Here is a 24,772-nt window from a genome sequence, read left to right as displayed (position 1 = left end):
AAATTCCTGCAAGTGTTAATTATGTAGCCTAATGTAAAGCTACACAATAGCCTACTAAATATTTGCGTCTAGCATGTTAAGCAGGTGAGCAGTCAGCTAATTTATGCCCAGCTGTGTGGCGTTGAGACAGGCTACTTCACAACAGAGACAAATAAATGCAAGTTATAGCAACTGAGGCTGAGGGAGCAAACAACACACTCGACTCCATTCATTTCTGTGTTACCTGGCAGGTGTGCAGGGGAGGAGGTGTGTTTGGGCTGCAGCTGCGCACTGTCTGCTGCTACAACGCGCCTCCGTTTGTGTCCGCTCTGCGCGTTCACGTTGACAGAGTTGTGTGCGGGTGCGGTGGAGGGAATATTAACTGGCATTATTATCACACGCTTTTAATCAACGAGCACTTATAGATGATCATGTAAGCATGGGCCACAAAAAATAAATAAATAAAAAGAACAAACTTTCAAAGGGCACTTGCTTGGTCCAGAGGGCAAAGGGCAGGTGCTGTAGCACCACCTAGTGTCTACCTGTACACGCCACTGATCCAACACCAGGACCAGTGTGACCCAGTGGACTCCCTGAGACACACTGAGCACGTCAGATTTCTGATATGAGGATTTGGTTTAAACATCCTCCAACTCCAGTTTCCTCCTTTACAGTTTCCCTCTCCAGACATTTAGAGGTCCTAATCTGTATTATACCTCTTACATGTAGACTATGTAAATGTTTCAAACTTCATAAAACCAACATGTGTTTGTGAGCTTTGTACTTTTTTAATTGATCTGGAAAACCTTTAGATGGTATCGATTCTCTTTCTTACCTTTCTTTGATATATTTGTGGATGTGGATTTTATACATTTTTCCTCCCCAACACCTGTTAACACCCTTCAACTCATGTGATACGTTTCAGAATTCAATAAAATATTAAATATGTAGCAGATTAAAATGTGTTTACCATCACCACTGTTAATGTGATGTTTTATGAGTCGCTGCTACATTTGACCATACTGCTATAAACTGTTAATTGTGCTGTAATGAACTGAAGGCTGACTCACTGATCTTCTCTCAGTTTGTTCTGATCAGGGTCCGTTTCTTTGGGACGTGCGCCATCTTGTGGAGCCCCTGCAGACTTGAGTGGTGAACCCCAAAGTTCATGAGCAGTCAGACGGAACATGTCGGTCTGTAACAAACTCCGTCAAAGTCCGTCAATATCTTCATTTGGTACGTAGAAACGTTTTTTTCTTTATTCTGTTGTGTTCACAGGGCTTCTAATGACTGTTATTAATTATTCTGTGACTGTATTAGTCGTGTGTATTTAGTTGTAGAGCCTGCTGCAGATGTGAGGATTCATTTAGGTTCCTAGCTTGATGTTCAATGACTCGTTATATTTAAGCTAGCTAACCCAGACATCAGCAGTTAACCAGCAAACACTCCAGTTACTTCATTATTTTGTCATTATTTTAATTTTTGTGTTGGATCTTGGTAGCACAGAAGTTGTGGAGGAGATAATATCTTCTTCTGTGTGATTTATTTCAGCTGTTGAAATGTGTAGTCAGTCTGCTGTCAGTGACCGTTAAATGGCCGTTGGTAGTGGAACGTTAGCAGATGTTGTTAACAGATTGTGTTTGTGTCTCCAGGAGGACGGACAGACGGATGGAACCTGCAGACTGAGGCGGAGTGGGACTCACTTCAGCCCGGAGGATGCTCACTGATGACGGAGAGAGGAGGTGAGCTGGTAGTGACAGAACAAACACCCACCATGGGAAGAGACGCTTAGTTTAACATTGTATACTTGTCATTAAATATACTATATATTGATTACAACTACATATGATATTGTAGGATTGTATTCTAAGCAGAGACGTTTTTCAGGGCTTGACACAAACTGTATCACCAAGGAGCACATGAAGAGATTTAATGACACAATTAAAATGAAATGTTGTGTTTTTTTGCTGTATTAATGCATATTACATACATTTTGACAAGGGTGTTTATTTAATGTTTTCTATTAAATTTCAACTTCAGCTCATACAGTGACTAATTGTTGTGTATATCACAGCCAGACAGATACAACTGTTGTACATACATTTTACCATTAAAACTAGTTTTCCTATCCCACAGTAATTACAGTTATCAGTCTTTCATTCTGTGGTCCTGGATGAATTTTTCTGATTTTCACTATAAAGGGCAATTTACCTGTATTTTGTCCCATAGGCCAAATGCATACTATTTCCCTTACGTCCTGCAGGGGGCTCTGCCTCGTCATAAAACTAAATGCAAACCCTCATGCAACAAAGAATGTTCCATGTGAAAACTGCCATGAAAATACTATAGATTAAATGTATGGAAAATGACCATTGGTTGTGTTTTTTCATTGAAAAAAGAGTGGCATCATGTAAACAAACTGATATTTGAAGGGTTAAAATCCTGAAAATTAATGAATACTTGGTCGTTATTATCAGAACTGATGCTGGTTGAAACATGTAACCCACTGAATGTTTAACATGATATTAATGTATTGTATTTTAATGACAGTTTTTGACACGGAATCCAAACTGTGATGTATACATTAAAAACATTTTTTATTGTATCAGCTGCATTAGGGTTGAACTGGGGGCTGACTGATTTGGCTTTTTCAGGGCCAGAAGTTACTTTGCAGATTCAGATCACTCAGTGTTTATCGGCTGTTAACTGACGTGTTGCTAATCAGATGGTGTTGTGGGCGGGACGTTCTGTAAAAGGATTAAATCAGATGTTATTGTGCTGTAAACATCTTACATTATGTTTGAGTGAAAGAAACTTCAGGAAAACCAAAAAGTTTAATGTTTCTTAATGTGTCTGCTGTCTGTAAGTAGACTTACATTTTAAACAGCCTGACTGAACTGAACTGACTGTTTCAGGCAGTTTGAACTTTAACTTTATCCAACATGTTGTCTGTCAGAGCACTGTGATAAGCTCGATCACCTTCACATGATTAATTATTATTGACATAATACTTCTTCTTTCTCCAGTATTTTATTCACATCATCATTTCCTCACTTTTACTGCCAGACATGAGCAGAGGACCAGCATCCAGACCTCAGGTCAAGGTAGGACTGTTTTATTTTAGGAGGTGCTGCTCATTCACGCTACTGATTCGACCAGTAATAACAAGATATGTTATTCATAAGGCACCTTTCATGATACTCAAAGACATTTCATCAAATTACATTACAAAATACCTTGAAAAAGGAAACCGACACATTAGAAACAAAGAAAAACAATGAGATTAAAAGCAGTTCTGAAGGTTCTGATCAGTTCAACAGACCTGCTGTCGACTTCAGACATTCAGAGTTCATCATCAAATAATGATATAATTCTCACAGTAAGAATTAAAATGCTCACATGTTGTCATATGGTCAGTTAAGGTACAATGATTAAGAATTGGCTCCCTGTTGAATTCATACTGCCAACAAATAGAGGGAGCATATCACCAGAGTAGCAGCTAACTGCTGCTAACTGTGTTCTGTTCCATGAATATAATTATTGTTAGCTAGTTAGCTCAGTTAGCAGTGCAGCTACTAAACTACCTGGGTAGTGTGGATGTTTACACTGCTTGAACTGGAGCTTGGACCAAGGTTTTTAGGCCAGGGCTAGCATGCTACTTCAGTAGGCAACTCTGCAACACAACAGATAGACATCTTTGAAATAATGTTAAAACTGTTTTGTCTTCACATTCTGTTGAGGGTTTTCTTGTATGTTTTAAACTAAAATTCTTACATATCACACATGTAAAAAGCAAAAACATCAAGTGGGAAAATCAGAGTTGATTGATTCTTACTACGAACTTCTCTAACCTGCACATTCTCAAATTTATAATGAAGTATCTTCATCAAGACAAGTGCAGTGTTACGATCAGGGCCTAGGGGAAACCCTGGTGCACCAAGAGTGTGAGACTCCCCCCTTTCTCCATCCTCCAAGCACCAGCAATAGCATATTTAAATGGTTTTATTAATAAACATGGATTGTACACAAACATGCATGCTGGCAGGCTGGAACAATGGAGGACAGAGCCCACAGAACTCGAGAGAAGTCAGCCTTTAAACCCTCACCTTCCAGGCAGGAACTAATCAGCTCCCAGGGACAACCTACAACCACTCAAAAGAAACTGCAACCAATCACACACTCATAATCTCACTCAGGTAAAAAGGGATACAGACAAACATTCATGACCTCTAGGATCGTTTCAACTCCCCCCTTAAAACTGAACATTTCGCCCCTAAAGAAATGTTCAAGTTAATGCAGTCGGGTGTTGAGCAATCATAAGTCTGTTCCCCCTTAAAACCAATCTACATAAAAACACTTCTGCACAGGACCAAAATCAAGTCCGTGGTTGCCACTCCCAGTAACAAAATGGCCACCACCATGAGGAGAGAACACAAAAACGAATCCACCAATTGTGGTAACACACAACAAAAACAGCAACAGGTGCCCAACACAACAGCAGAGTGCAACAGCCACCACACAAAAGGCATCACTGTGTAGTCAACACTACACACAAATGTTGCCAGCTTACACCTAAGCTGCAACCACAAGTGACCCAACAAAAGTGAACTGCCACTACCACACTCAAATGGACACCTTGTGATCTCCAACCACACGTTACTGTAAAAGGAGTGGAACAAAAAGAGAAAAAAGTAACCAGACAAACTGGGAAGCCACATCCACGACTCAAGATCCACTGATCTGGGGAGTGACACCATGCCAATCACACTAATTAATACACTAAATCAGTAACACCTATGTGACCACACCAAAAGTGGACTGCAACAACCACACACAAAAGCCACCACTCTGTAGTCACCACTACACAAAATGTTACCAGCTTACACTTAAGCTGCAACCACAAGTGTCCCAACAAAAGTGGAGTCCAGTTACCACAACCAAAAAGTCACAAAAGTTACTGCACACAAGTATTAATTAGGGCCACACATCACAACATGACCAACACAAAAGCAGCCATCTCACACAAAACCACATTGCTGTGCAAATTATAAAATGAAGGGAAACTGTAGAGACACCCCATCTACCTGCCTACCAAAAGGTGGCTAACTCACCTAGCTAGTCTTCAGTGGCTTGCTGAGCTCGAGGCGTCTTTAAACGCTGAACTCAGTGAATCACAGAAGACCAGGAACCTAGTCAACTGTCAAGCACTGAAGCGTACCCCCACCCAGGATTACCACCAAAAATAAGAAAGGCAAAATAACAAACATGGCAAATCCTTGAAAGTGCCCAGCAGCCGTCTGGTCAGGGTGCTCAGACAGACACAACATGCAGCAACAACTTAACAAAAGAGATGACCACTACACTTAACTAAAGGCCACTTACACTAACACAAACTAAACCAAACCACATCTACTTCACCTCATGGACATTCAGATCCCGGACAAGCCCCCAATTGTTACGACCAGGGCCTAGGGGAAACCCTGGTGCACCAAGAGTGTGAAACTCCCCCTCTTCCCCATCCTCCAAGCACCAGCAGCAATAGCATATTTAAATGGTTTTATTAACAAACATTGATTGTACACAAACATGCATGCTGGAACAATGGAGGAGAGAGCCCACAGGAACTGGAGAGAAGCTGGCCTTTAAACCTTCATCTTCTAGGCAGGAACCAATCAGCTCCCAGGGACAACCTACAACCACTCAAACACAACTGCAACCAATCACACACTCATACGCTCACTCAGGTAAAAAGGGATACAGACAAACATTTATGACCTCTAGGGTCGTAACAGTAGGATGATATAATGAACTTTATTACAGCCAGGCTGTCAGATTAAACTTTGCTCCAGTGTCCAGTTGACACAGTTTGTCTCTGTCGGCTGTAGATCTCCACCCATCTGTGATGAGGGCAGCTGATGGGTGGTGGATAATGCCTAGTTTCTACAGGCCGGGTTCAAAGGTCCAATTTGAAAGAACTCCAACTCGTCAGTTCTGACGCTTTGGGCTGACAGCCGACCTGACCTACAATCCCAACGTGTGGTATTTGTCAGAAATGAGACTCAAAAATCAACTTTCTTAAAGATTAGACCTTTGACAGACGGACTAATGCACACATGAAGGACAATTATAGCAGGATTTATTGAGGTGATGATGTCACACATGGTTAAGAATAGAGGACATACCCACCTTGAGTTAAACCGTCTCTGCACAGTATTTTATCTGGTTAAACTTCTGTTAATCTCTGTATTTAATTCGGAAACCAAAATGCTCCTAAACAACAGACCAAACAGACATCAGAGGCTCTTCCAGATATGTGAGACCTTTCTGAATCTACACTCACGTCTGTTCTTATGAAACGTCGTGAGTAATGACCAAAGTGCTGCCCTGAATGTAACACTTACATGAAAGTGTGGTTCAAATGCGTCACGTATTTTTGCTACGTCCATTTGATTTTCATCGAGGATGATTTCGGGACGCCACTTGTGGGAACCTGCGATGATCAAATATCCCAGCATGCATTTTGTATCAACCAGCAGCAGTGATAGAGGACACGAGCCAACACGAACGTGTAAGTTATCATTTTTATCTCCAACTGTTGTTATTGTTGCTGTTGTTGTTGTTATTGTCACCAGATTAAGTTTTAGAAGTTAGCTTCAGCTGCCAGGTCAGATGAGCTGTCAGGTCAGCTTCCATGGTCCTCCCAGTTGGAACAGATTTACAGATAAACTTTATTTCAGAGTTGGAATTTGATTTTGAAGTTAATTAAGATGATGTACAATAAGTGTGATGTGTAAGATGTGTGAATAAAAACATAATCATCTTTAACACGATTAGAGGAGACGATAACCTGCAGCTCTTTTAACTATGTTGCATAGAGCCTGTAAGCAAAGAGGAAGTTTGTAAAACATGTCTGAAATGTGACAGAGTTTGGAAACAGCGTCATGTTTCAGCTCAGGTGCAGAGCTCAGGTTCTCTTCTCTGTCCTGGGGTTGACATCTTGTGCTCCTGAAAACTACAGTCCTTCACCCTAAATGTCCTCTTACTTACACACTGTTTACATGCATCACATGAAAAGATAGAAAACAAAGAGATCTATGTAATGAACAAATATCAGGGATATTACTTGACTGTTTAAGTTTTTGACTGTTAGGACATCATGAGACACATTCAATCTGTGGAAATGACTAAAACTGAATAACATCAGCCACTGAGTCCTGAAGTAATCTATTACTGAGGTTGATTCAGATTTGATGTATTTCAGTTGCCAAAGTTGTTACATTTGTACATGTGTAGTAAACTGGACAAGTACTCTTCAGATACTTTGAATACTTTGAGAGTATCTCAGTAACAGTTTTATCTAAAGATGAAGAAAGTACATAAATAACTAGAGAGGTGAATAAAGACGTGTGTCAGACTGAACCCACTTCCTCCCTCAGTGTCTCCTGCAGGTAGAAACAAAGCAGTCACACTGAACTACAGGAAACACTTTGTTCATCTTTTATCATGACAAAGAAACCAAAGATCACAGACAGAACTATTTTAGATTCATCTGGATTGTTTTAAGTTGATGTAATCAGTTACAAAGCATGTAAGTAAAACATATACATTAACTGTCTATAATGGCATTTTTAAAATCATTTTTATATGAACAGTTGATATGTTAATATTAGGGCTGTCAAACTTAATGCGTTAATCGCGCAAGCATATTTTCCCTTTCTTATGTTGCTGAAAGTGAAAAAATACATCAAGGTACATTTAGAACAAAAAGAAAAGTGCCGAAAGAAAATTGCAATTCATTTGCGATTAATCGCGGTTAAGAAAATTAATTGTTTGACAGCCCTAGTTAATATATAATATTTGAGATTTCACTTACAAACATCAAGATCCTTCTCATAATCTTTCTTTACTGAGCGGTTGTCTGTTTTTAATATGTAATCACACAAAGAAAAGAAAAGAAAACAATCAGCAAAACAAGAAATTATTCACAACTCAACTGTACAGAAGAAAACAAATAAAACATCATAAAGACTCTTTACAAAGTGAACATGTGTTGATGTTGTGCCAACCCGTTTTCACAATCACAGAACACAACAGAATTTCTTCACACAGCAGTGCAGTGACATCAGCCGTCCACTGGGTGGCGCATTAAACACACAAACAAATAGTTTAACTTTAGTTAACTGTTCCTCTCTAGATCATTTTGAACCAGAACTACTTAATGACTGATGTCAGAGATCCATACTGACACAGTTTCCTTCTCTCACTTGTCTTCTGTCTTGTGTGAGCTGTAACTTCAGCCCTGTGAGACACTTAATACATGTATGTAAATGTAAATACATGTTTCTGGAACACGAGTCACATCTGCACCACACTGACTTCTACTTTGTTGTTGTTAGATAATGAAATCATTCACTTCAGTTATGAATCTCTTCAACTGAAGAAACAGTTCGACTTGTATTTGTGTTCATTTGCAGTTTTACTGTATGTAAATCACTTTCTAACTGTTTTTAAAGATGTTCTATAAATATAAAGTTATTCTTCTCATGGATAATCAGTTAAAATCTTGTCTGAGATCAGCTGTGTGTCTGTTTCTTCTTCACAGTCTGAGACAGTTAACTGCTGATTAAGCTACTACACTACTGTTGCTATGGTTACCTCCAGTTTAATGTTGTACACTTAAATATTTAGACATCTGACAGCTGATCTGTGTCCATGTTCTACATTACAGTACAGCACTCTGCTCCTCCTGAGGTTTTGTTTGACACCAGTGAAAGATTTCTTCCTTCAGTTTCACTAATCAATTCCAAACCATGACTTAATCAGACTCCGCCATGAGTCCTCTTCACTCAGAAGTTTCTTTATCAAGTCATTCATTTGTGTTTCATGTTGTTCCTGCATTTTATTTCTTTTCCTCTTTAGTTTTCACCTGTTTAATTTTTCTTCTTGATTTTTCAGTAAGTCATCAATTTGTTTCAGATTCGCTCTCTTTACGGTCACACAAGTCAGAAACTTGACTGAGATGTTTTTCCTTCATTTTCCTTTCATTTGTTCCTCGTGTTCTTTCTTCTGATCTTCAAACTTCTTGTTGTATTTCTCTTTGTATTCATTGAACTCTTCAGCTTTCTCTCTGGCTTCTTCTTCATACGTCTTCTTCAGATCCTCCATTTTCTGCTTGTACTTCTCCATGTCTTTTCTCTCTTTCTCCTCTTGTTCTCTTCTCATTCGATCCTCTTCTTTTCGTTCCTTTTCCTTTCTTCATTTTGTTTTTCTTGGTCGTATTCTTCCTTCAGTTTTATGAGTCTTGTTTCTTCCTCCTGTTGTCTCTGTTCCCCTTCTTGTAGTCGTTTTTCCCACCATTCCTTTTGTTTTTTCTCCCAGTTCTCTTGTTCTCTCCTCATCTCTTCTCTGCTCTCCTCCAACTTTATCTGAATGTTTTCCTTTGATTCTGACTCTGATCTGATTTTTTGTTCCAAAGCCTCAACTCTTTGTTTCCACTCTTGTGTTTCTGCTCTTTGTTCTTCCATTCTTCTTTTCATCTCTTCCATTTCTTCTTCATGTTTTCTTTGAAGCTCCTCCCTCTCTCTCCTCATCTCTTCTTCCTTCTCCTCCAACTTTCTCTGAAAGTTTTCCTTTGATTCTGACTCTGATCTGATTTTTTGCTCCAGAGTTGATACTTCTTGTTCCCACTCCTGTTTGTGAATTTCTTCCTCTTGTTTTCTCTTCCTGTCTTCTTCTTCTCTCATCTCCTGTTCTTTCTTTCTCTCCTCACGTTCTCTGTTGATATTTTCTTCCTTTTCTTTAAGTTGTGTCTCTCTCAGTTTTTTCTCCTTTTCTATTTCTGCTCTCAGTTCTTCCTCCATGTCTTTTCTCTCTTTCTCCTCTTCTTTTCTTTTCTTTTCATCATTTTCTCTTTCTTGTTCGTATTCTTCTTGCAGTTTTCTGAGTCTTGTTTGTTCCTCCTGTCGTCTCTGTTCATCTTCTTGAAGTCGTTTTTTCCACCATTCCTTTCGATTTTTCTCCCAGTTCTCTCGTTCTCTCCTCATCTTTTCTCTGCTCTCCTCCAACTTTCTCTGAATGTTTTCCTTTAATTCTCTCTCTGATCTGATTTTTTGTTCCAAAGTTTCAACTTCTTGTTTCCACTCCTGTCGTCTAAGTTCTTCCTCTTGTTTACTCTTCCTGTCTTCTTCTTCTCTCCTTTCCTGTTCTTTCTTTCTCTCCTCACGTTCTCTGTTGATGTTTTCTTCCTTTTCTTTAAGTTGTTTTTCTCTCAGTTTTCTCTCCTTTTCTATTTCTGCCCTCAGTTCTTCCTCCATGTCTTTTCTTTCTTTCTCCTCTTCTTTTCTTTTCTTTTCATCATTTTGTCTTTCTTGCTCATATTCTTCTTGCAGTTTTCTGAGTCTTGTTTGTTCCTCCTGTCGTCTCTGTTCATCTTCTTCATGACGTTTTTCCCACCATTCCTTTTGTTTTTTCTCCCAGTTCTCTCGTTCTCTCCTCATCTCTTCTCTGCTCTCCTCCAACTTTCTCTGAATGTTTTCCTTTGATTCTGACTCTGATCTGATTTTTTGTTCCAAAGCTTCAACTCTTTGTTTCCACTCCTGTTTCTGAATTTCTTCCTCTTGTTTTCTCTTCCTGTCTTCTTCTTCTTTCATTTCCTGTTCTTTCTTTCTCTCCTCACGTTCTCTGTTGATGTTTTCTTCCTTTTCTTTAAGTTGTTTTTCTCTCAGTTTTCTCTCCTTTTCAATTTTTGCTCTCAGTTCCTCCTCCATGTGTTTTCGCTCTTTCTCCTCTTCTTTTCTTTTTATTTGATCATTTTCTTTTTCTTGTTTGTATTCTTCTTGCAGTTTTCTGACTCTTGTTTCTTCCTCCTGTCGTCTCTGTTCTTCTTCTTGAAGTCGTTTTTCCCACCACTTCTTTTGTTTTATCTCCCAGTTCTCTCGTTCTCTCCACATCTCTTCTCTGCTCTCCTCCAACTTTCTCTGAATGTTTTCCTTTAATTCTCTCTCTGATCTGATTTTTTGTTCCAAAGTTTCAACTTCTTGTTTCCACTCCTGTCGTCTAAGTTCTTCCTCTTGTTTACTCTTCCTGTCTTCTTCTTCTCTCCTTTCCTGTTCTTTCTTTCTCTCCTCACGTTCTCTGTTGATGTTTTCTTCCTTTTCTTTAAGTTGTTTTTCTCTCAGTTTTCGCTCCTTTTCTATTTCTGCTCTCTGTTCTTCCATTCTTCTTTTCATCTCTTCCATCTCTTCTTCATGTTTTCTTTGAAGCTCCTCATCTTCCTTCTCCTTCAGGATTCTCTCCATCTTTTTCTTTATCGCTGCCTCGGCCTCTTGCAGCATCTCATTAGTGTAGCAGCTGCCTCCATTTGTCTTCACCATGGTGTCGATCTTGGTGATCAGCTCACTGACCTGCATGTGCTTTTGTTCATCATAGTTATTAAACACGTGGTATCTTCCTCCACAGTCAGCGATCAGTTTCTTAAAGGAATCATCACATTTATTTTCAATGTATTCTTCAACAGATATCTCGTCGTTCTTTAGTTTATCTCCTCCAGTAAACAGAATGATGGTGAAACTCTCAGCATTCTTCCAGAACCCTTGCTTGATACGTTTTAATGTCTCCTTCTCTTCTGGTGTAAATCTGCCAAGTTGTATCACCAGCAGGAAGACATGTGGTCCTGGAGCCAGAAGACTGATGCATTTCATCATCTCCTCATTAACCTCTTCATGAGACAGAGTTGTGTCAAACAGACCAGGAGTGTCGACCACAACGACTGGACGACCGTTTACTACAGTCTGTTCTTTCTGGCAACACTTAGTGACTGATGTTTGGCCTGATTTGGCTTTAAACTCATTTCTTCCTAGAATGGTGTTTCCTGAGGAGCTCTTCCCACTGCCAGTCTTCCCTATCAGCACAATCCTGAGACACTCTGGGCTCTGTTCTTCATCAGCACCTGTGAAATATAAAGACACAGAGTTACTTTAGATATTACAGGTTGGGACAGTATAGATTGTTGATGAAGGTTCTCAGTCATCCAAGTCATGGTAATTATAAGTGCTATATCGTAGGTAACTGGATTTGTTCCAGTTTCTTGAAGATGTTTCACCTCTGATGAAAGAGTCTTCTTCAGTTATAACTAACTGGAGGGGAGTTACTGAAATACTGAAAAAACCTGGTACTGACCCTAATAATTATAATAATTTTCATCCCATCTCCAATCCACCTTTCCTCTCAAAAATCCTTGAAAAAACTGTTGCTTCACAAATTCACCATCATCTAACCCTTTACAACTTGTATGAACAATTCCAGTCTGGTTTCCGCCCCCTCCATAGCACAGAATCTGCACTGATCAAAATCACCAATGACCTCCCCTCCTGGCAGCCGACTCTGGTCTACTCACTATTCTCAACCACCTCGATCTGAGTGCGGCCTTTGACACCGTCTCTCACATTATCCTCCTTAACGAATTAATCTCCACTGGTATTTCGCACACAGACCTTGCCTGGTTTAAATCCTACCTCTCAGGCCGCACTCATCCAACTCCAGTCCTTCACTTCCCACCTGTCTCCCATCACTGGTGTGTCCCAGGGCTCCGTCCTGGGGCCCCTTCTCTTCATAATCTACCTCCTTTCCCTTGGCAATATCTTCCGTAAATACAACATCCATTTTTATTGCTACGCGGATGACACCCAGCTCTACCTCTCCAGCAAACTCAATTCCACTCTCCCACCTTCCTCCCTTACTGACTGCTTCACTGAACTCAAATCCTGGTTCTCCTCCAACTTCCTCAAACTAACAGTGATAAAACTGAATGTCTTCTTATTGGTACTAAAGCAACCCTTTCAAAAGCTGACAGATTTTCTGTCTCCCCCTCCCCTCAGGTTAAGAGTCATCCTTGACAGCACGTTATCCTTCCAATCACATATCAACAACATAACCTGGTCTGCCTATTTCCATCTACGCAACATCAACCGCCTCCGCCCCTCCCTCTCTCCTCACTCCACTGCCATTCTTGTCACCTCCCGCTTTGATTACTGTAACTGCCTTCTCTTTGGTCTACCTCACAAATACCTACATAAACGTTAAATGGTTCAGAACTCTGCAGCTCGGATCATCACCAGAACCCCCTTCATTCACCACATTACCCCTGTTTTGCAGCAGCTCCCCTGACTCCCAGTCAAACTCCATATAGACTTTAAAATCCTCCTGTTTACATTTAAGGCCCTCCATAACCTTTCCCCTCCTTACTGTCTGAACTCCTCCACATTGCCACCCCTTCCCGTTCCCTCAGATCTGGCTTCTCTGTCCACCTCTCTGTCCCTCACGCCCGCCTTGTCACCACGGGGAGCAGGGCTTTCAGCCCCCCGACTCTGGAACTCACTGCCACCGGACATCAGGAACCTTGACTCTCTCCCCCTCTTCAAATCAATGTGGACAATTAAGTGGGGAATTGCATACCCCACTTAATTGTCCACATTGTCCTACTCTGTCTGTTTTCTTTCTTTAAATAAAATGTATTAGTTACAGGCTTTTAAACCCTGTGTGGGAGTGTCCTTACAGAGTCATTCAGGACATGTGGGAGCTCTAAGGCCCCGTCCAGACAACAATGCTCTTTTGCGAAAACGCACATGTATTGCATTGTTTTGGCCGACCGTCCATTCCGATCGTGAAAACGCAGTGCCTGAAAATGCACTTTTTTGAAAATGGGCCAAAACGATGACGCCATCGACCCACCCCGCAACGTCTCATAACAACAACAACAACGCGGACTACATGCTCGCCTTGTAGTTGAGTGTGTGTCGCAGCAGCAGTTCGACCTCATTAACGGTCCACACACAAACGATTCTGGTTTCCTTGCACTCGCCATTTTCATCTTCTTCTTGTTGTGTTTGGTTTCTCCATCTACTGTCTGTTTGTTTACAGCGCGCAAGCATAATGCGCATGCTCCGTGTCTTTTTCTCCATTTTTGGTGAATGTTAAGCGCCACCTATAGGCCTGGAATATGAACTAAAGCGTTTTCGGTCGATTGTCAGTGGATCCGTGTAGACGCAAATATTCTTGAAATGATGCCGAGGAAGGACGGCCCCTAAGTTTCAGAGTTGTTAAGGCCTACTGAGTTCTCTCCCTAGACAGCTTAACAACCATTCACACCTGGGCTCACCTAGCCCCAGCAGCCCACTGGAAGGCTGGTTGGACCAGCGACCCACAAGTGGCCCTAACAACCCTGAAAGTCAGTGCTCACAATGTTTAAAAGCCTGTAACGTCCCTCCAGTTATTTACAACTGAAGAAGCCTCTTGGATCAAAGGTGAAACGTCTTCGAGAAACTAAAACAAGTCCAATTGCCTACAATACAACACTTAGAGAGACAGTTTAGATTGTTTAATGTCCTGTGGATGTTTCAGGACAGAAGATTAATATTAACAAAAGTATGATTTATTATTATTAATATCTGTCATCTTCGGTACTTACAGCTGATGGTCCTTTTTGTTCTCAGGTCCTTCAGCTCAGCCTGCAGTGTGGTGATGTTTTCCTCTTGTTGTCTGATCTTTTCCATTTGAGCAAATGCAAATGTTTCTGTTGTGTAGCTGCACGTTTTTTCTTTGAAGGGTCTCAGTCTCATTTTATCCGCCGTGTCCAACAGCTCTGGGATCTGCTGCTTGTCCTTGATGTTGAGGACAACATATCTTCCTCCACAGCTCTGAAGGAACTCCTTGATGTCTCTGTTTCCCTTTAAGTTAACAACAGCTGGAGCTGTAGGATCTGACTCCACAGTGAACAGAATCATGGTGAAGTCATTGACTCGAGAGCTGAATGTGTTCTGGATGGTCTTTAACTCACTCTTGTCTTCATCAGTGAGGGGACCCACAGGTAGGACCAGGATGAAGGCATGGACGCCCTCAGGATCACAGAGGGAGATACACCTGAATGAGTCCTCCATCACTTCCTCCTGAGGTTTTCCACACAAGGCAGGCAGCTCCACCAGGGAAACCCAACGTCCACACACCTCTCCCTGACTCTGAACACACTCTGATGAGTTGGAGACTGAAGGAAACTCTGTCTGACCTAAAATGGCCTCAGCTGCTGAAGTCTTCCCTGCTCCTCTCCTCCCACACAGAACCAGGTTTAAAGCTGCTCTGATGTCTTCAGACTTTGGTCTGATGGTCTCTTCACTGCAGGTGAGGAAGGCTCCCCTGTTTTCATGGACAATCTTCTCAATCTTCTGCATTAATGACCAGCGGTTGTCTTCAGACATGTTGTAGTGTCTTCCTCCACAGACTTTAAGGAGTTCATTAACAGGGAGAGTGATTTTCTTTTCCTCATGTGTGATGATGACCATCGAATGTTTAAAAGCATCTTGACCAAACAAACTCAGGATGAACTTCAGAGTTTCTCTGTTCTTCTCTGTGAACTCAGAAGGTTTCACTAACAGCAGGAGAACATTTGGTCCAGGAGGACAAAGATTGATACAGCTCTTCATCTCTTCTCTCACAGCTTCCACAGACAGACTGAACATGTCTGTAGTTTTAACTACAGTTAGAGAATTTCCTCTCCACTGTCTCTGGGCGGCCACAACTTGTTTAAAATGTTTTTGGAAATGAAAATCTTGATTCTTCAAGATGAAGTTACCAAGTTTTGTCATTTTGTCTTCACTCTTCCCCAACAGAACAATCCTGGGTGCAGACACTGTAATAAAAGAGGGAAAGTCACAGTTTAGGGTTGATGGCAACAGATGAGTCGAGCCCAATTCAGACAAGAGCAAACAAGAAGCAGTTTGACTGAAAACCACCTGTAACACTGGTTCTCTCTTTTTGGACCAGTGCTCCCTCATCCATCATCCAGGTCCCTGTTGGACCCCCATCAGATAAATCCTGATCGAGGAGGAAAAAAACTCTTCTTCTTCTTTTTCTCTTTTCTTGTAATACTTGTAGGATACTAAATATTTCTATTAATGAAAACTAAATAAAAAAATAAACACAACACCCGTTTGGTCTGTCACTATAGATCAAGAGTTTAATGTTAATCTATCCAGCTCCTCCTCCCCTCTGACACTATGGAGATAATCTTTTCACAGTGAAGACACACAGCTGTCCTGCTACTAGGTAATGTATTATGGCCCACTGCAACACTACACTGCTGGATTTATTTAGTTTACTTACACTGGTTGCTTCTGTTTTCCGCTGATGATGGAGTAGGTGATGTGGACCAAAGTTTCATCACTGTTAGAACACAAAACATCAGTATTAATCCAAAAAATTAACTTCCTCTCTAACTGCATGATAACTAATCTAAGTGTACTCACAGTTGCTGAATGTTTTCTTAACTGAATGCTTTCTGCTTGACTTGAGATGTTTCTGTCCTGTAAAACAGAAAAACACAGTCACCTGAAAAACCTGAACTTAATATTGAAATCTGATCATGGATGAGATGTTTTCATTTTCATCATCTTCATTCATTATTAAAGTAATTCTGCCACTTACCAACATCTCCAACAGGATCAAAGTTGATGGGGGCTTCTTCACCTTGTTTCAGGCTTTGATGACCAGCAGGTAAATCAGATTTTAAGTCTTTGAAAACCTCACAGCTTATATGATCTCCATTATTCTCCTTCACCATTTTGTCTATGAGTGTCAACAACTGTTGACGGTCACGGTGCCAGAACAAGTTGGATCTACACCTTCCGATCATGTCTCTTAACGGTGGATTTGACACATATTCATCCTTCAGACCTGGACTCTTCTCTCTGGGTGTTGATATCAGAACCAGTGAATGATCAAATGATCGATCACTGAAGAGGTTCAGGACTCTGCAGAGCTTCAGTTTGTGTTCCTCAGTGAAGTCTTCAGGCTGTAGAACCAGCAGGAACACATGAGGTCCAGGATCAGAGAGTCTCTCACAGGTTTCTACATGTTCTCTCAGTCTGTATTCAGGCATGTTGGGATGCAGCAGATCTGGGGTGTTGATCAGAACTATTTCTTTCTCCTTTAACATTGCACTGACTCTCAGACAGCGGTCTGGTTCTTCCTCAGTGTTGAACACAGTTGTTCCCAGTATGAAGTTCCCCACTGAACTCCTCTGAGACCAGCTGTTCCCCAGCAGAACCACCCTCAGCTCAGACACTGGAGAGACAATTAGTTAAATTATTTAATCACCTGCACTTTTAACAATTTACAGTGAACACACTAAACTCTCAGAATGATAAACTATTAACACTGACTTTAAATGTTATTGAACACAAGAATAATTCTGACTCAGTTCAGTTTGACTCACAGCTAGGAGGCAGTTCAAGGCTGTCCCTGCGTTCACGAGGTTGAAGTTCATCTGTAACTATAAAATACAGAAACACAAACATTCCCTCAGTCATTCTCTCTTTTTCATGTAATTTCTGATGGACAAGATTTGGACACAATGGCATCATTCACACATGCAGTTATCATGAGGTTTTGTATCAATAACTGTGATTTACCAATTCTCTACTCTTAGGAATTTCTTCTGTCATGTTCCTGTTTTGGTTTCTGTGACTTCCTGTTTTATTTTGAATTGTGCCCTTGTGTTCTTTTCATTTCCTCCTCTTGAGTGGTTTTCCCTCCTGTTATCAGGCGGTCCATGTTTTCTATAATGTTTTTTCTATTGTAAATGTCACAGAAATAACTCTTACTAATGGGTGCTGAAAAAAGGGTGTCTGTAAGATTACCAGTATGAATTCACAACATGTTACTGCTAGAACGTTGGTTAAAAGACTTTAATGACATTGTAATGTGAAAATATATATTAGTCTTTTGTAAAGAAAAAAGGAAAAATACACCTGAGCTGGAGACCTGAGTGCGTACAGTTACCTAACACAGTGTTATTGAGGACTGGGCTGTTGATTTTTATGTCAGATTAAGGAGCCAGTGAGAGAACAAGTCCTGTGTGGCCGTGCCAGCCTTCCTGCACCAGAGATTTAAGAGGACAGATCCACCATCCTTCTACAGATAAACACAGACAGTCACACTTGGACCTAAAACTATTCCTCTGCACAGCTTTTATATGCCTTGACAATAAGAACAGTGGGAAACTAAACACTCTGGGCTTCAGTACAACACTACAGGTCCCAGAGGGTAAAAAACGATTTTCCTTTGTTCCAAGTGCAATAAATGCACTTAATTTGCACTAAACCTTTATTGCACTGCTCAGCAGCACTTACAAGCAGCACTTTACTATGGTTACTAATTCAATGGTTTGATACTTCTACTTTTAATCTTTTGGTTGGTTGTTTGCTGTTACTGTGATTAATGTCCCATGTCCTCTTCATGATGTGTTTGTGTCATTTTTTGCCCTCTACTGTAAATCAAATTTCCCCTCGAGGGACAACAAAAACCTGAACCTGAACTTTAACCTTACGGTCACACCTCCTCTACATTAGTGCTCAACACTGGAGCCCCTCAGGGCTGTAAGCTCAGCCCCCTACTGTTTTGAAACAAAGAAGCCATTTGTCTATTATGAATTTTCACTATTCCAAATCCTGATCACAGATCTGTTGGAGCCTGTCCTGTGCAGGGGGCGGAGGGAGTCAACTTTCAGAAATGTGTTTATACTTAATGAGAATCCATGCAGACGATGTTCATTGCCACAAGTGCAAAAAGTATTTTGCATGTCAGGGTGGGAACACGAGCAATCTTTCAAAACATCAACATCGAGAAAGTTCATCGCATACAGACGGAGCCCTGCACAGTTTGACAGCCTTGCTCATAGTTCCTGTTCTGTGTCCCCGTCTACCTCAGGTCTGTTGTGTTAGCAGGAGCAACAGAGTAAATTATATCATACAGACATGATAATCGTTAGTAACCATTAGTCAGCTGAATGTTTAGCTATGTGGTCATGAACTCTGACGGTGATCATCGGTATCATCCACACTGTCCTTCAGATACGCTCAGACTCAAGTATAATTACATCCATTGATCCGGATACTAATTTAGATATTTTCTGAACCACTGCTTGGATGATGCTTTCATCCTGTCAGACAGAATTCATGATCGCAGAGTGTCAGGCGTGTTCGTTTGTTTGAGAGGTGAAAGTAGACAGACGAATATAGAAGACAGACTACGACGTACTGTTAACTATTTAATAAAAAGAATTGTATCATTTAAGCAAAAGCAAAAAAAGCTTGATCAAGGTCTTTCTCTGTTTGAAAAATCGCAGGCCGCAAAAGCCAAGCAACCAGTCGCCCAGAAAAAGATGCAGAATTTCAGCATGTAATACATTATATATTGCTGTCACAATGTATGTGTTGAATTGTCATTGGTCAATCATATAGATAGGATGAGCACTATTATTGGACAGTCAAGAAAAAAGGTGGGGAGAAACCGTGGTTTAGACTTTAGCCCTCCCGTCGTTGGTGCACAAACTGGTCCCAGTTTCTCAGCACACGAACCATGATTCCTGGAGTCGTCACCCTGTTGAAGAAAACAATTTGTTCCTGGCCTCAACTGCCTGTTCCCCGTTATCTGCCTTTGTTTATGGCGCCTTCACTGTCTCATACACATAAGGGATTTGGGAGGTGATATCGCTGTCCTTGGAGGCCTCTTCATGTGTGAAAGGGATGAGTGAATATGTTCTGTTCGCTTCTGACCATTTCAGTCAGCAGGATATGTGCAACTCTTAATAATGTGAGATAACAGGAAAAGATGGGAAAAGACAATCTGTATGTGTCACAGTGTGGCAGACGTCATAATTTAATGAGCAATGAATGATGTGCGTGTAGTTTCATGAGTAGTGTGTTTGTTAAGGGGAGTCACGGGCAGTCATGGGCAATATTTAGTAGGCCGGGGTCATAGGGGGACATACTAAGTGGTCGATGGGGCATAATGAAAATGTATAAATCGTAACAAGAGCGAAACTGACAGACAGTAATGGTAAGAACCATGTATGTATATACTGCAGCCTGCTCATACCTGTTAACTCTAGATCTTTTTATGTTGATGTAATTTAATTTGTTTCACATTTTTTTAATCAAACATTATAGAGTTAAGTTCTTGTGTAGCATAAAATGATGACAACTTACATTTGAAGGTACAGCCTTGTGTCGTAGACGACAGTTGAATGAACCTTGAACCTTGAGTTCTACTTGCAACCTGAACCTGACGGGTCTGGACAAAGTATCAGGTTGTAGGTTTGGACTGTGTTGTTGCAAAAAGGTTCAGGCTAGAGTATGTTTATTTCAAATACTAATTATTAAGAAATGCATCTCTTTATATACTTATACTTTGAATATTTCCCTTTTCTGCTACTTTATACTTCAACTTTATTTTGGAGGCAAATACTTTACTTTTTACACATTTGTTCAATAACTTTAGTCACTAGTTAGTTTGGAGATAACATGCCACATCAGAGTGGAAATCAAATTAATTCATTTTACTGCCAATCAAAGAAAAGAAAAGAGTGATCAGAAATCAGTAAAAATGCTGGATATCAGTGTGATAATCAGTCAACATAGTGTACAGTATGTATATATGGAGTCAGAACAGTTACATTGAATTTTGGAATCAAAAACATAAAATGTGTCATTGAAAACAAAACCTGAACCGACAAAGGAAACACTGACACTGAAATATGTTTATCTGAGAGTTGTGCACAGACATTAAATATTATTTCTTTATTTTTTTAGTTTTTTGATCAATCAGTCTTTTAGTGACGATCTTCTGACTTTTTCTTCATGTCAGTATTTCACTGGTTTTCAGTTTTAGCTTTCTGTCATTGTGTTGCTGTGGAGAGAAGAGGAGGGTCTAGGTCTGGGGAGGATAGGTCTGGATATTTATATTTACCTGATGAGACTTGAAATGAAAAGTGTAAATGGGGTCAAAGACTCAGGTCTCAGTTTCAGGCCTGAGCTCTACTTTACAAACATAGTAAATAATTGTTGGAGTGAAACTTTGTTAACAGTATTTACAGTCACATTAAAGACTTGGTCAGAGGCAACATTTCATTCAGATTATAGATCACAACACTTCTTTAAATCAAAATGCAAATAAGGAATAAAATATAATGCTTCAGAATTGAGGATGTCCAATCAGATAGACTTTATGCAGGACTCACAGACCTGATTTAAGTTCTGAGGTTCATATTCTAAGTTAATATGTTGACAGAGAGAGAAGACAGAGTGTTATCAGGATTAATCAAGTCTGACTGGACTGACCTGATCCTGCTGCCGCCATGATGTCTCTCTGCTGTAAACCTCAGGGACTCGTTCACCTGGAGGGAAGAAGGAACAGAATTTATGTTCTCTGATACTGAACTCTCTGTTTCACCCAGACAGCCATGATTAACTCATGATAGTCAGCTTGATTTATATAAAGTCAAATCACAGTAAAAGTTATCTGGTGATACGTCATCATGAATCTGTGTGAAGTTAATGTCTTTGTACAAGCAGTGAACTCATACTTGTGTCAGTGTTGCTGCACGGTGTCCTCTGATCTCTGAGGAGTGAAGTCAGAAACTCTGAGTCACCAACTGTCCTGTAACATGTTGTCACCATCATCATCATCATCATCACAGTCTTTGTCATCACACAGGAATAAAAACATCAAACGCTCAAATTATTCAAAGTTCTGTTCAGTTTGATTTAGTAGAGCAATCCAGTGAGTAAAAACCAAGCAGCCATCTGCAGGTCTGAAAAATGTAGTCAATGCAGAAATACCAAAAACTGCAGTTCCTCAAATGGGCATTTGTAAAGTCATGCATTGTCAAGATGGCGACTGCAGGTACCAAACACTCTGAGCCTCAGTCTGACTCAATCAGAAGCCTGTGGGTGGCGTCACAGTGGCTCTGTCCACTATTTAACTCAGTCAATGATGAAAACTAACATTTGACTGTCTCATTTCATTTGATGACTCTCTAAAGCTGGAGCTGATGACAGGGAACATTTGATTAAACATGTAAGAGGAATTCTGATTTTCAAAGTATTCATCTGAAAAGAATTCCACCCCCTCCTGTTAGTGGGGGTAGATGGATTGATCCCTAAAGAATCAATACTACTAATACAAAGTCTTGTAGTGTGGATCTTAGTGTGAGCAGCATTGATACAAAGTTAAAGCAAAACTCTCGCCAAAAAGCAACCGAGTCTTTATTTGGGATTGAATATGAGTCAAACCTTCGTGTGAAAGCATAATTAGGACGAAAGAGGCACTTTTAAGATTTACCGTAGTTTCGGTTTTGGGCACGTTAATTTTGAACGGGAGTGCATGTAGCAGGACATGCTAGCATCAAGTTCGCTATTTTTAGAACACTAAGAAGGCTCGACACAACATGAAACTTTGCTCGTAGCATCACCAGGGTCTCTACTCATGAACACGAGCATTTAGAACATTGTTTGTGTACAGAGAGTTTATGAAAAAAGGTTTTTGAACTACTCACGTTAGCTGCTGAATCTCCTGCGCGTCGTCGTCAAGGCAGACAAAAAGTGTCGATCCCCGAGTGCGACCTGAGTTCAAAAACCTTCTTTTTCATAAACTCTGTGTACACAAACAATGTTCTCAATGCTCGTGTTCATGAGTAGAGACCTTAGTGATGTTACGAGCACTAATTGCTCCGCGCCTCTGGTTTTTCCGTTCACACAGGGAGACGGCTCACCAATAATGCAGCCCTGATACTATCTGCAGAGGCGGGTCAGCGCCGGAGCGAAATTTCCCCCCTCTCCACATCTGAAACTTTCACACAGAGGAGGTTGCGGAGAATTGGCGCAGGATCCTCGCATGCAAACGGCAGTGTGAAAGACTGTTTTGAGTTCTTTACTTGGTGCTTATATATTATTATTGGTTTTCTTTTATTTATATGTTTCTCATTCTTTGTCTGTTAGCCTTTATTCCAGAACAAAAGGATGTAACCTGATCTGAGACAAATGAAATGATTGGGTGGCTTTATTACAGGCCTGTTACAGCCACAGACAACACATATTTTATTGTGTTTTGTCAGACAGTTTGATTTACTCGTGGATTTCAGGATGTCACGAGAGGCCTGTAACTAAAGTGTCTGTACAATATATTATGTAGCTCTATGCTCTCAGCTGAAGCACGCTGGAGGCAGTCAGTCATTTTTTTACTCTTTTAAAACATTTCAAGATGTTTGATAAAATGTAATCCAACACATGTTATAGATAAAGTTTACTACATAAATCGAATTATTTACCTGCAGATTTTTTGTGCAATCATGAACACATTGTGGAACTCAGACTAAAATCAAATCAAATCTGGTGGAAGATTTATGTAGAAAATATTGTCATTCATAAATCTTTTCAAAGCACTTAATATAAAATAAACATTTACACTCTGCTTGGTAAAATATAGTTAAAGTGTAATCAGAGGTTATAAAATCTGTGACTGTAATCTTGGTTTTATAGCTGCTCTCGTCTCAACATGACATCCGTGTTCAGCTTCAGTCTGAACTTTGTTTCTTCTTACAGCTTATCTGTTAATTTTTAATAAAGGCGCCAATGAATTTCGCAGTATCATAAACTTTGTAGCTTTGGGTTTGATCTTTCTCCGGAATTCTGCAAAATTTTGTTTCCATGTCATGACTTACCGGAGGTGTGTGCTGCTGCTGTCTCTGCCTGTCGGTCTCACATCATGGATGGTTGAAAGTAGATTTTATTTTCAGCTTCAGTTATTCGGTTAATACGAGCAGTGATCCAGGTAATTACGATCACCTGAGGATTAATAACAAACAGTTTTCACTCATCATCTTGAGAATATTGTCTTATAATCAAACACATTTGATTTGAATTTCTATTTCAGTTCTGTGTTCTCACCGTCCTCTTTGCTGCCAGGAACATCGGAGAAATCACACTGAAGCCAAACTCACCTTGGACAACCTTTCCTTCAGACTGGGCAGGACACGGCACGGATCTGACATCAGATAATCAGCTAAGTTAATTATTATCACTGTGTGTGTGTGAGAGTGTGTGTGTGTGTTTGTGTGTGTGTGTTTTAAATATCACAATAACTGTCATCAGAATCAGAAATTCCTTAATTTGTCCTGCAAACAGGTACATTTCTTCATCACAGCAGCCAAAGGACAGTGATAATGTAATAAACAATAATAATAGTAAAAGAAAAAAAACAATACAATAAAAAGTTAAGAAGTAGAGATACTCATATACATTGTATATAAATAATGTTTTACACTGTTAATGGTAACAATTAAAACTGACCATTAATCGAGACAAATCATACAACAAATCAGTTTTTTGACAGTCTAGTTTGATGTGAGGGTGAATAGTCATTAAGGTCCCCCACACACCGCCCAGACGTCCAACTGCCTTATCCGACCACTCTCCGACCACTCCGTTGCCTCTTGTCTGACCCGTTCGGCAGAAAAGTTGCATTGAACACACCGCTTCGACGTGCTGACTACGCCACAGTAGCGTGTGCGTTCTGCGCTTGCGCGAGATGCAATAAGCGGGTGGCGCTTGTGTTGTGAGTTGTAAACGAGAACCTTATGCATGCAACTCTTTTTACTTTCGATCAAAACGAAACTTAACTATTTCCGATAAAAAACAGCTGCATACTGAACATGCAGCGAGGCATTACCAAACTTACACAAATTAATTCGTCCTGAACGGACGTAACAACTTGTCTGGTGTCACTACTGCAAAACATGAAAACGGGGAATGACGGAACGGAGTGCATAGAAAAACAAAGCGCACACAGTATTCCGTCCCTCCCACACACCGCGGTGATTCGCTAGCACACCGCCAATCAGAACGGCCATTCAGCTGGCACACAACCAATCAGAGGATCCAATGGCTCAGACGTCCGACAGCCCTCC

General features: G+C 40.4%; 2 protein-coding genes and 1 long non-coding RNA gene across 3 annotated transcripts in view; 1 reads left to right on the top strand and 2 right to left on the bottom strand.

Moving 5' to 3' along the window:
- The window catches only part of LOC115581342 (GTPase IMAP family member 8-like), a 35,405-nt gene extending 11,588 nt beyond the window's left edge, over positions 1-23,817 (bottom strand). Inside the window, exons 1-3 of the mRNA XM_030416363.1 lie at positions 23,754-23,817; positions 23,528-23,651; positions 21,392-21,465 (exon numbers count right to left, since the gene is read on the bottom strand). The gene's annotated coding sequence lies outside the window, so the exon portion shown is untranslated. The remainder of the gene's footprint in view (positions 1-21,391; positions 21,466-23,527; positions 23,652-23,753) is intronic.
- On the top strand, positions 689-9,805 carry LOC115581402 (uncharacterized). Its single transcript, XR_003984030.1, has 3 exons — positions 689-1,215; positions 1,632-1,721; positions 7,416-9,805. It is a non-coding gene; the product is annotated as an uncharacterized LOC115581402 (long non-coding RNA).
- LOC115582207 (GTPase IMAP family member 8-like) lies at positions 10,848-17,098 on the bottom strand (the record flags this gene model as incomplete). The annotated part of the gene is made up of 4 exons (XM_030418023.1): positions 10,848-11,926; positions 14,444-15,658; positions 16,275-16,331; positions 16,453-17,098. Coding segments are annotated over 4 exons (2,997 nt in total), but the record flags the coding sequence as incomplete, so codon positions are not given.
- Positions 23,818-24,772: the final 955 nt, after the last annotated feature.

This window comes from Sparus aurata, chromosome 5, assembly GCF_900880675.1.
Source record: "Sparus aurata chromosome 5, fSpaAur1.1, whole genome shotgun sequence".
In the NCBI taxonomy this organism is placed as follows: domain Eukaryota; kingdom Metazoa; phylum Chordata; class Actinopteri; order Spariformes; family Sparidae; genus Sparus; species Sparus aurata.
Note: the sequence above shows the minus strand (reverse complement) of the source record. Positions and strands in the feature narration are given on the sequence as shown.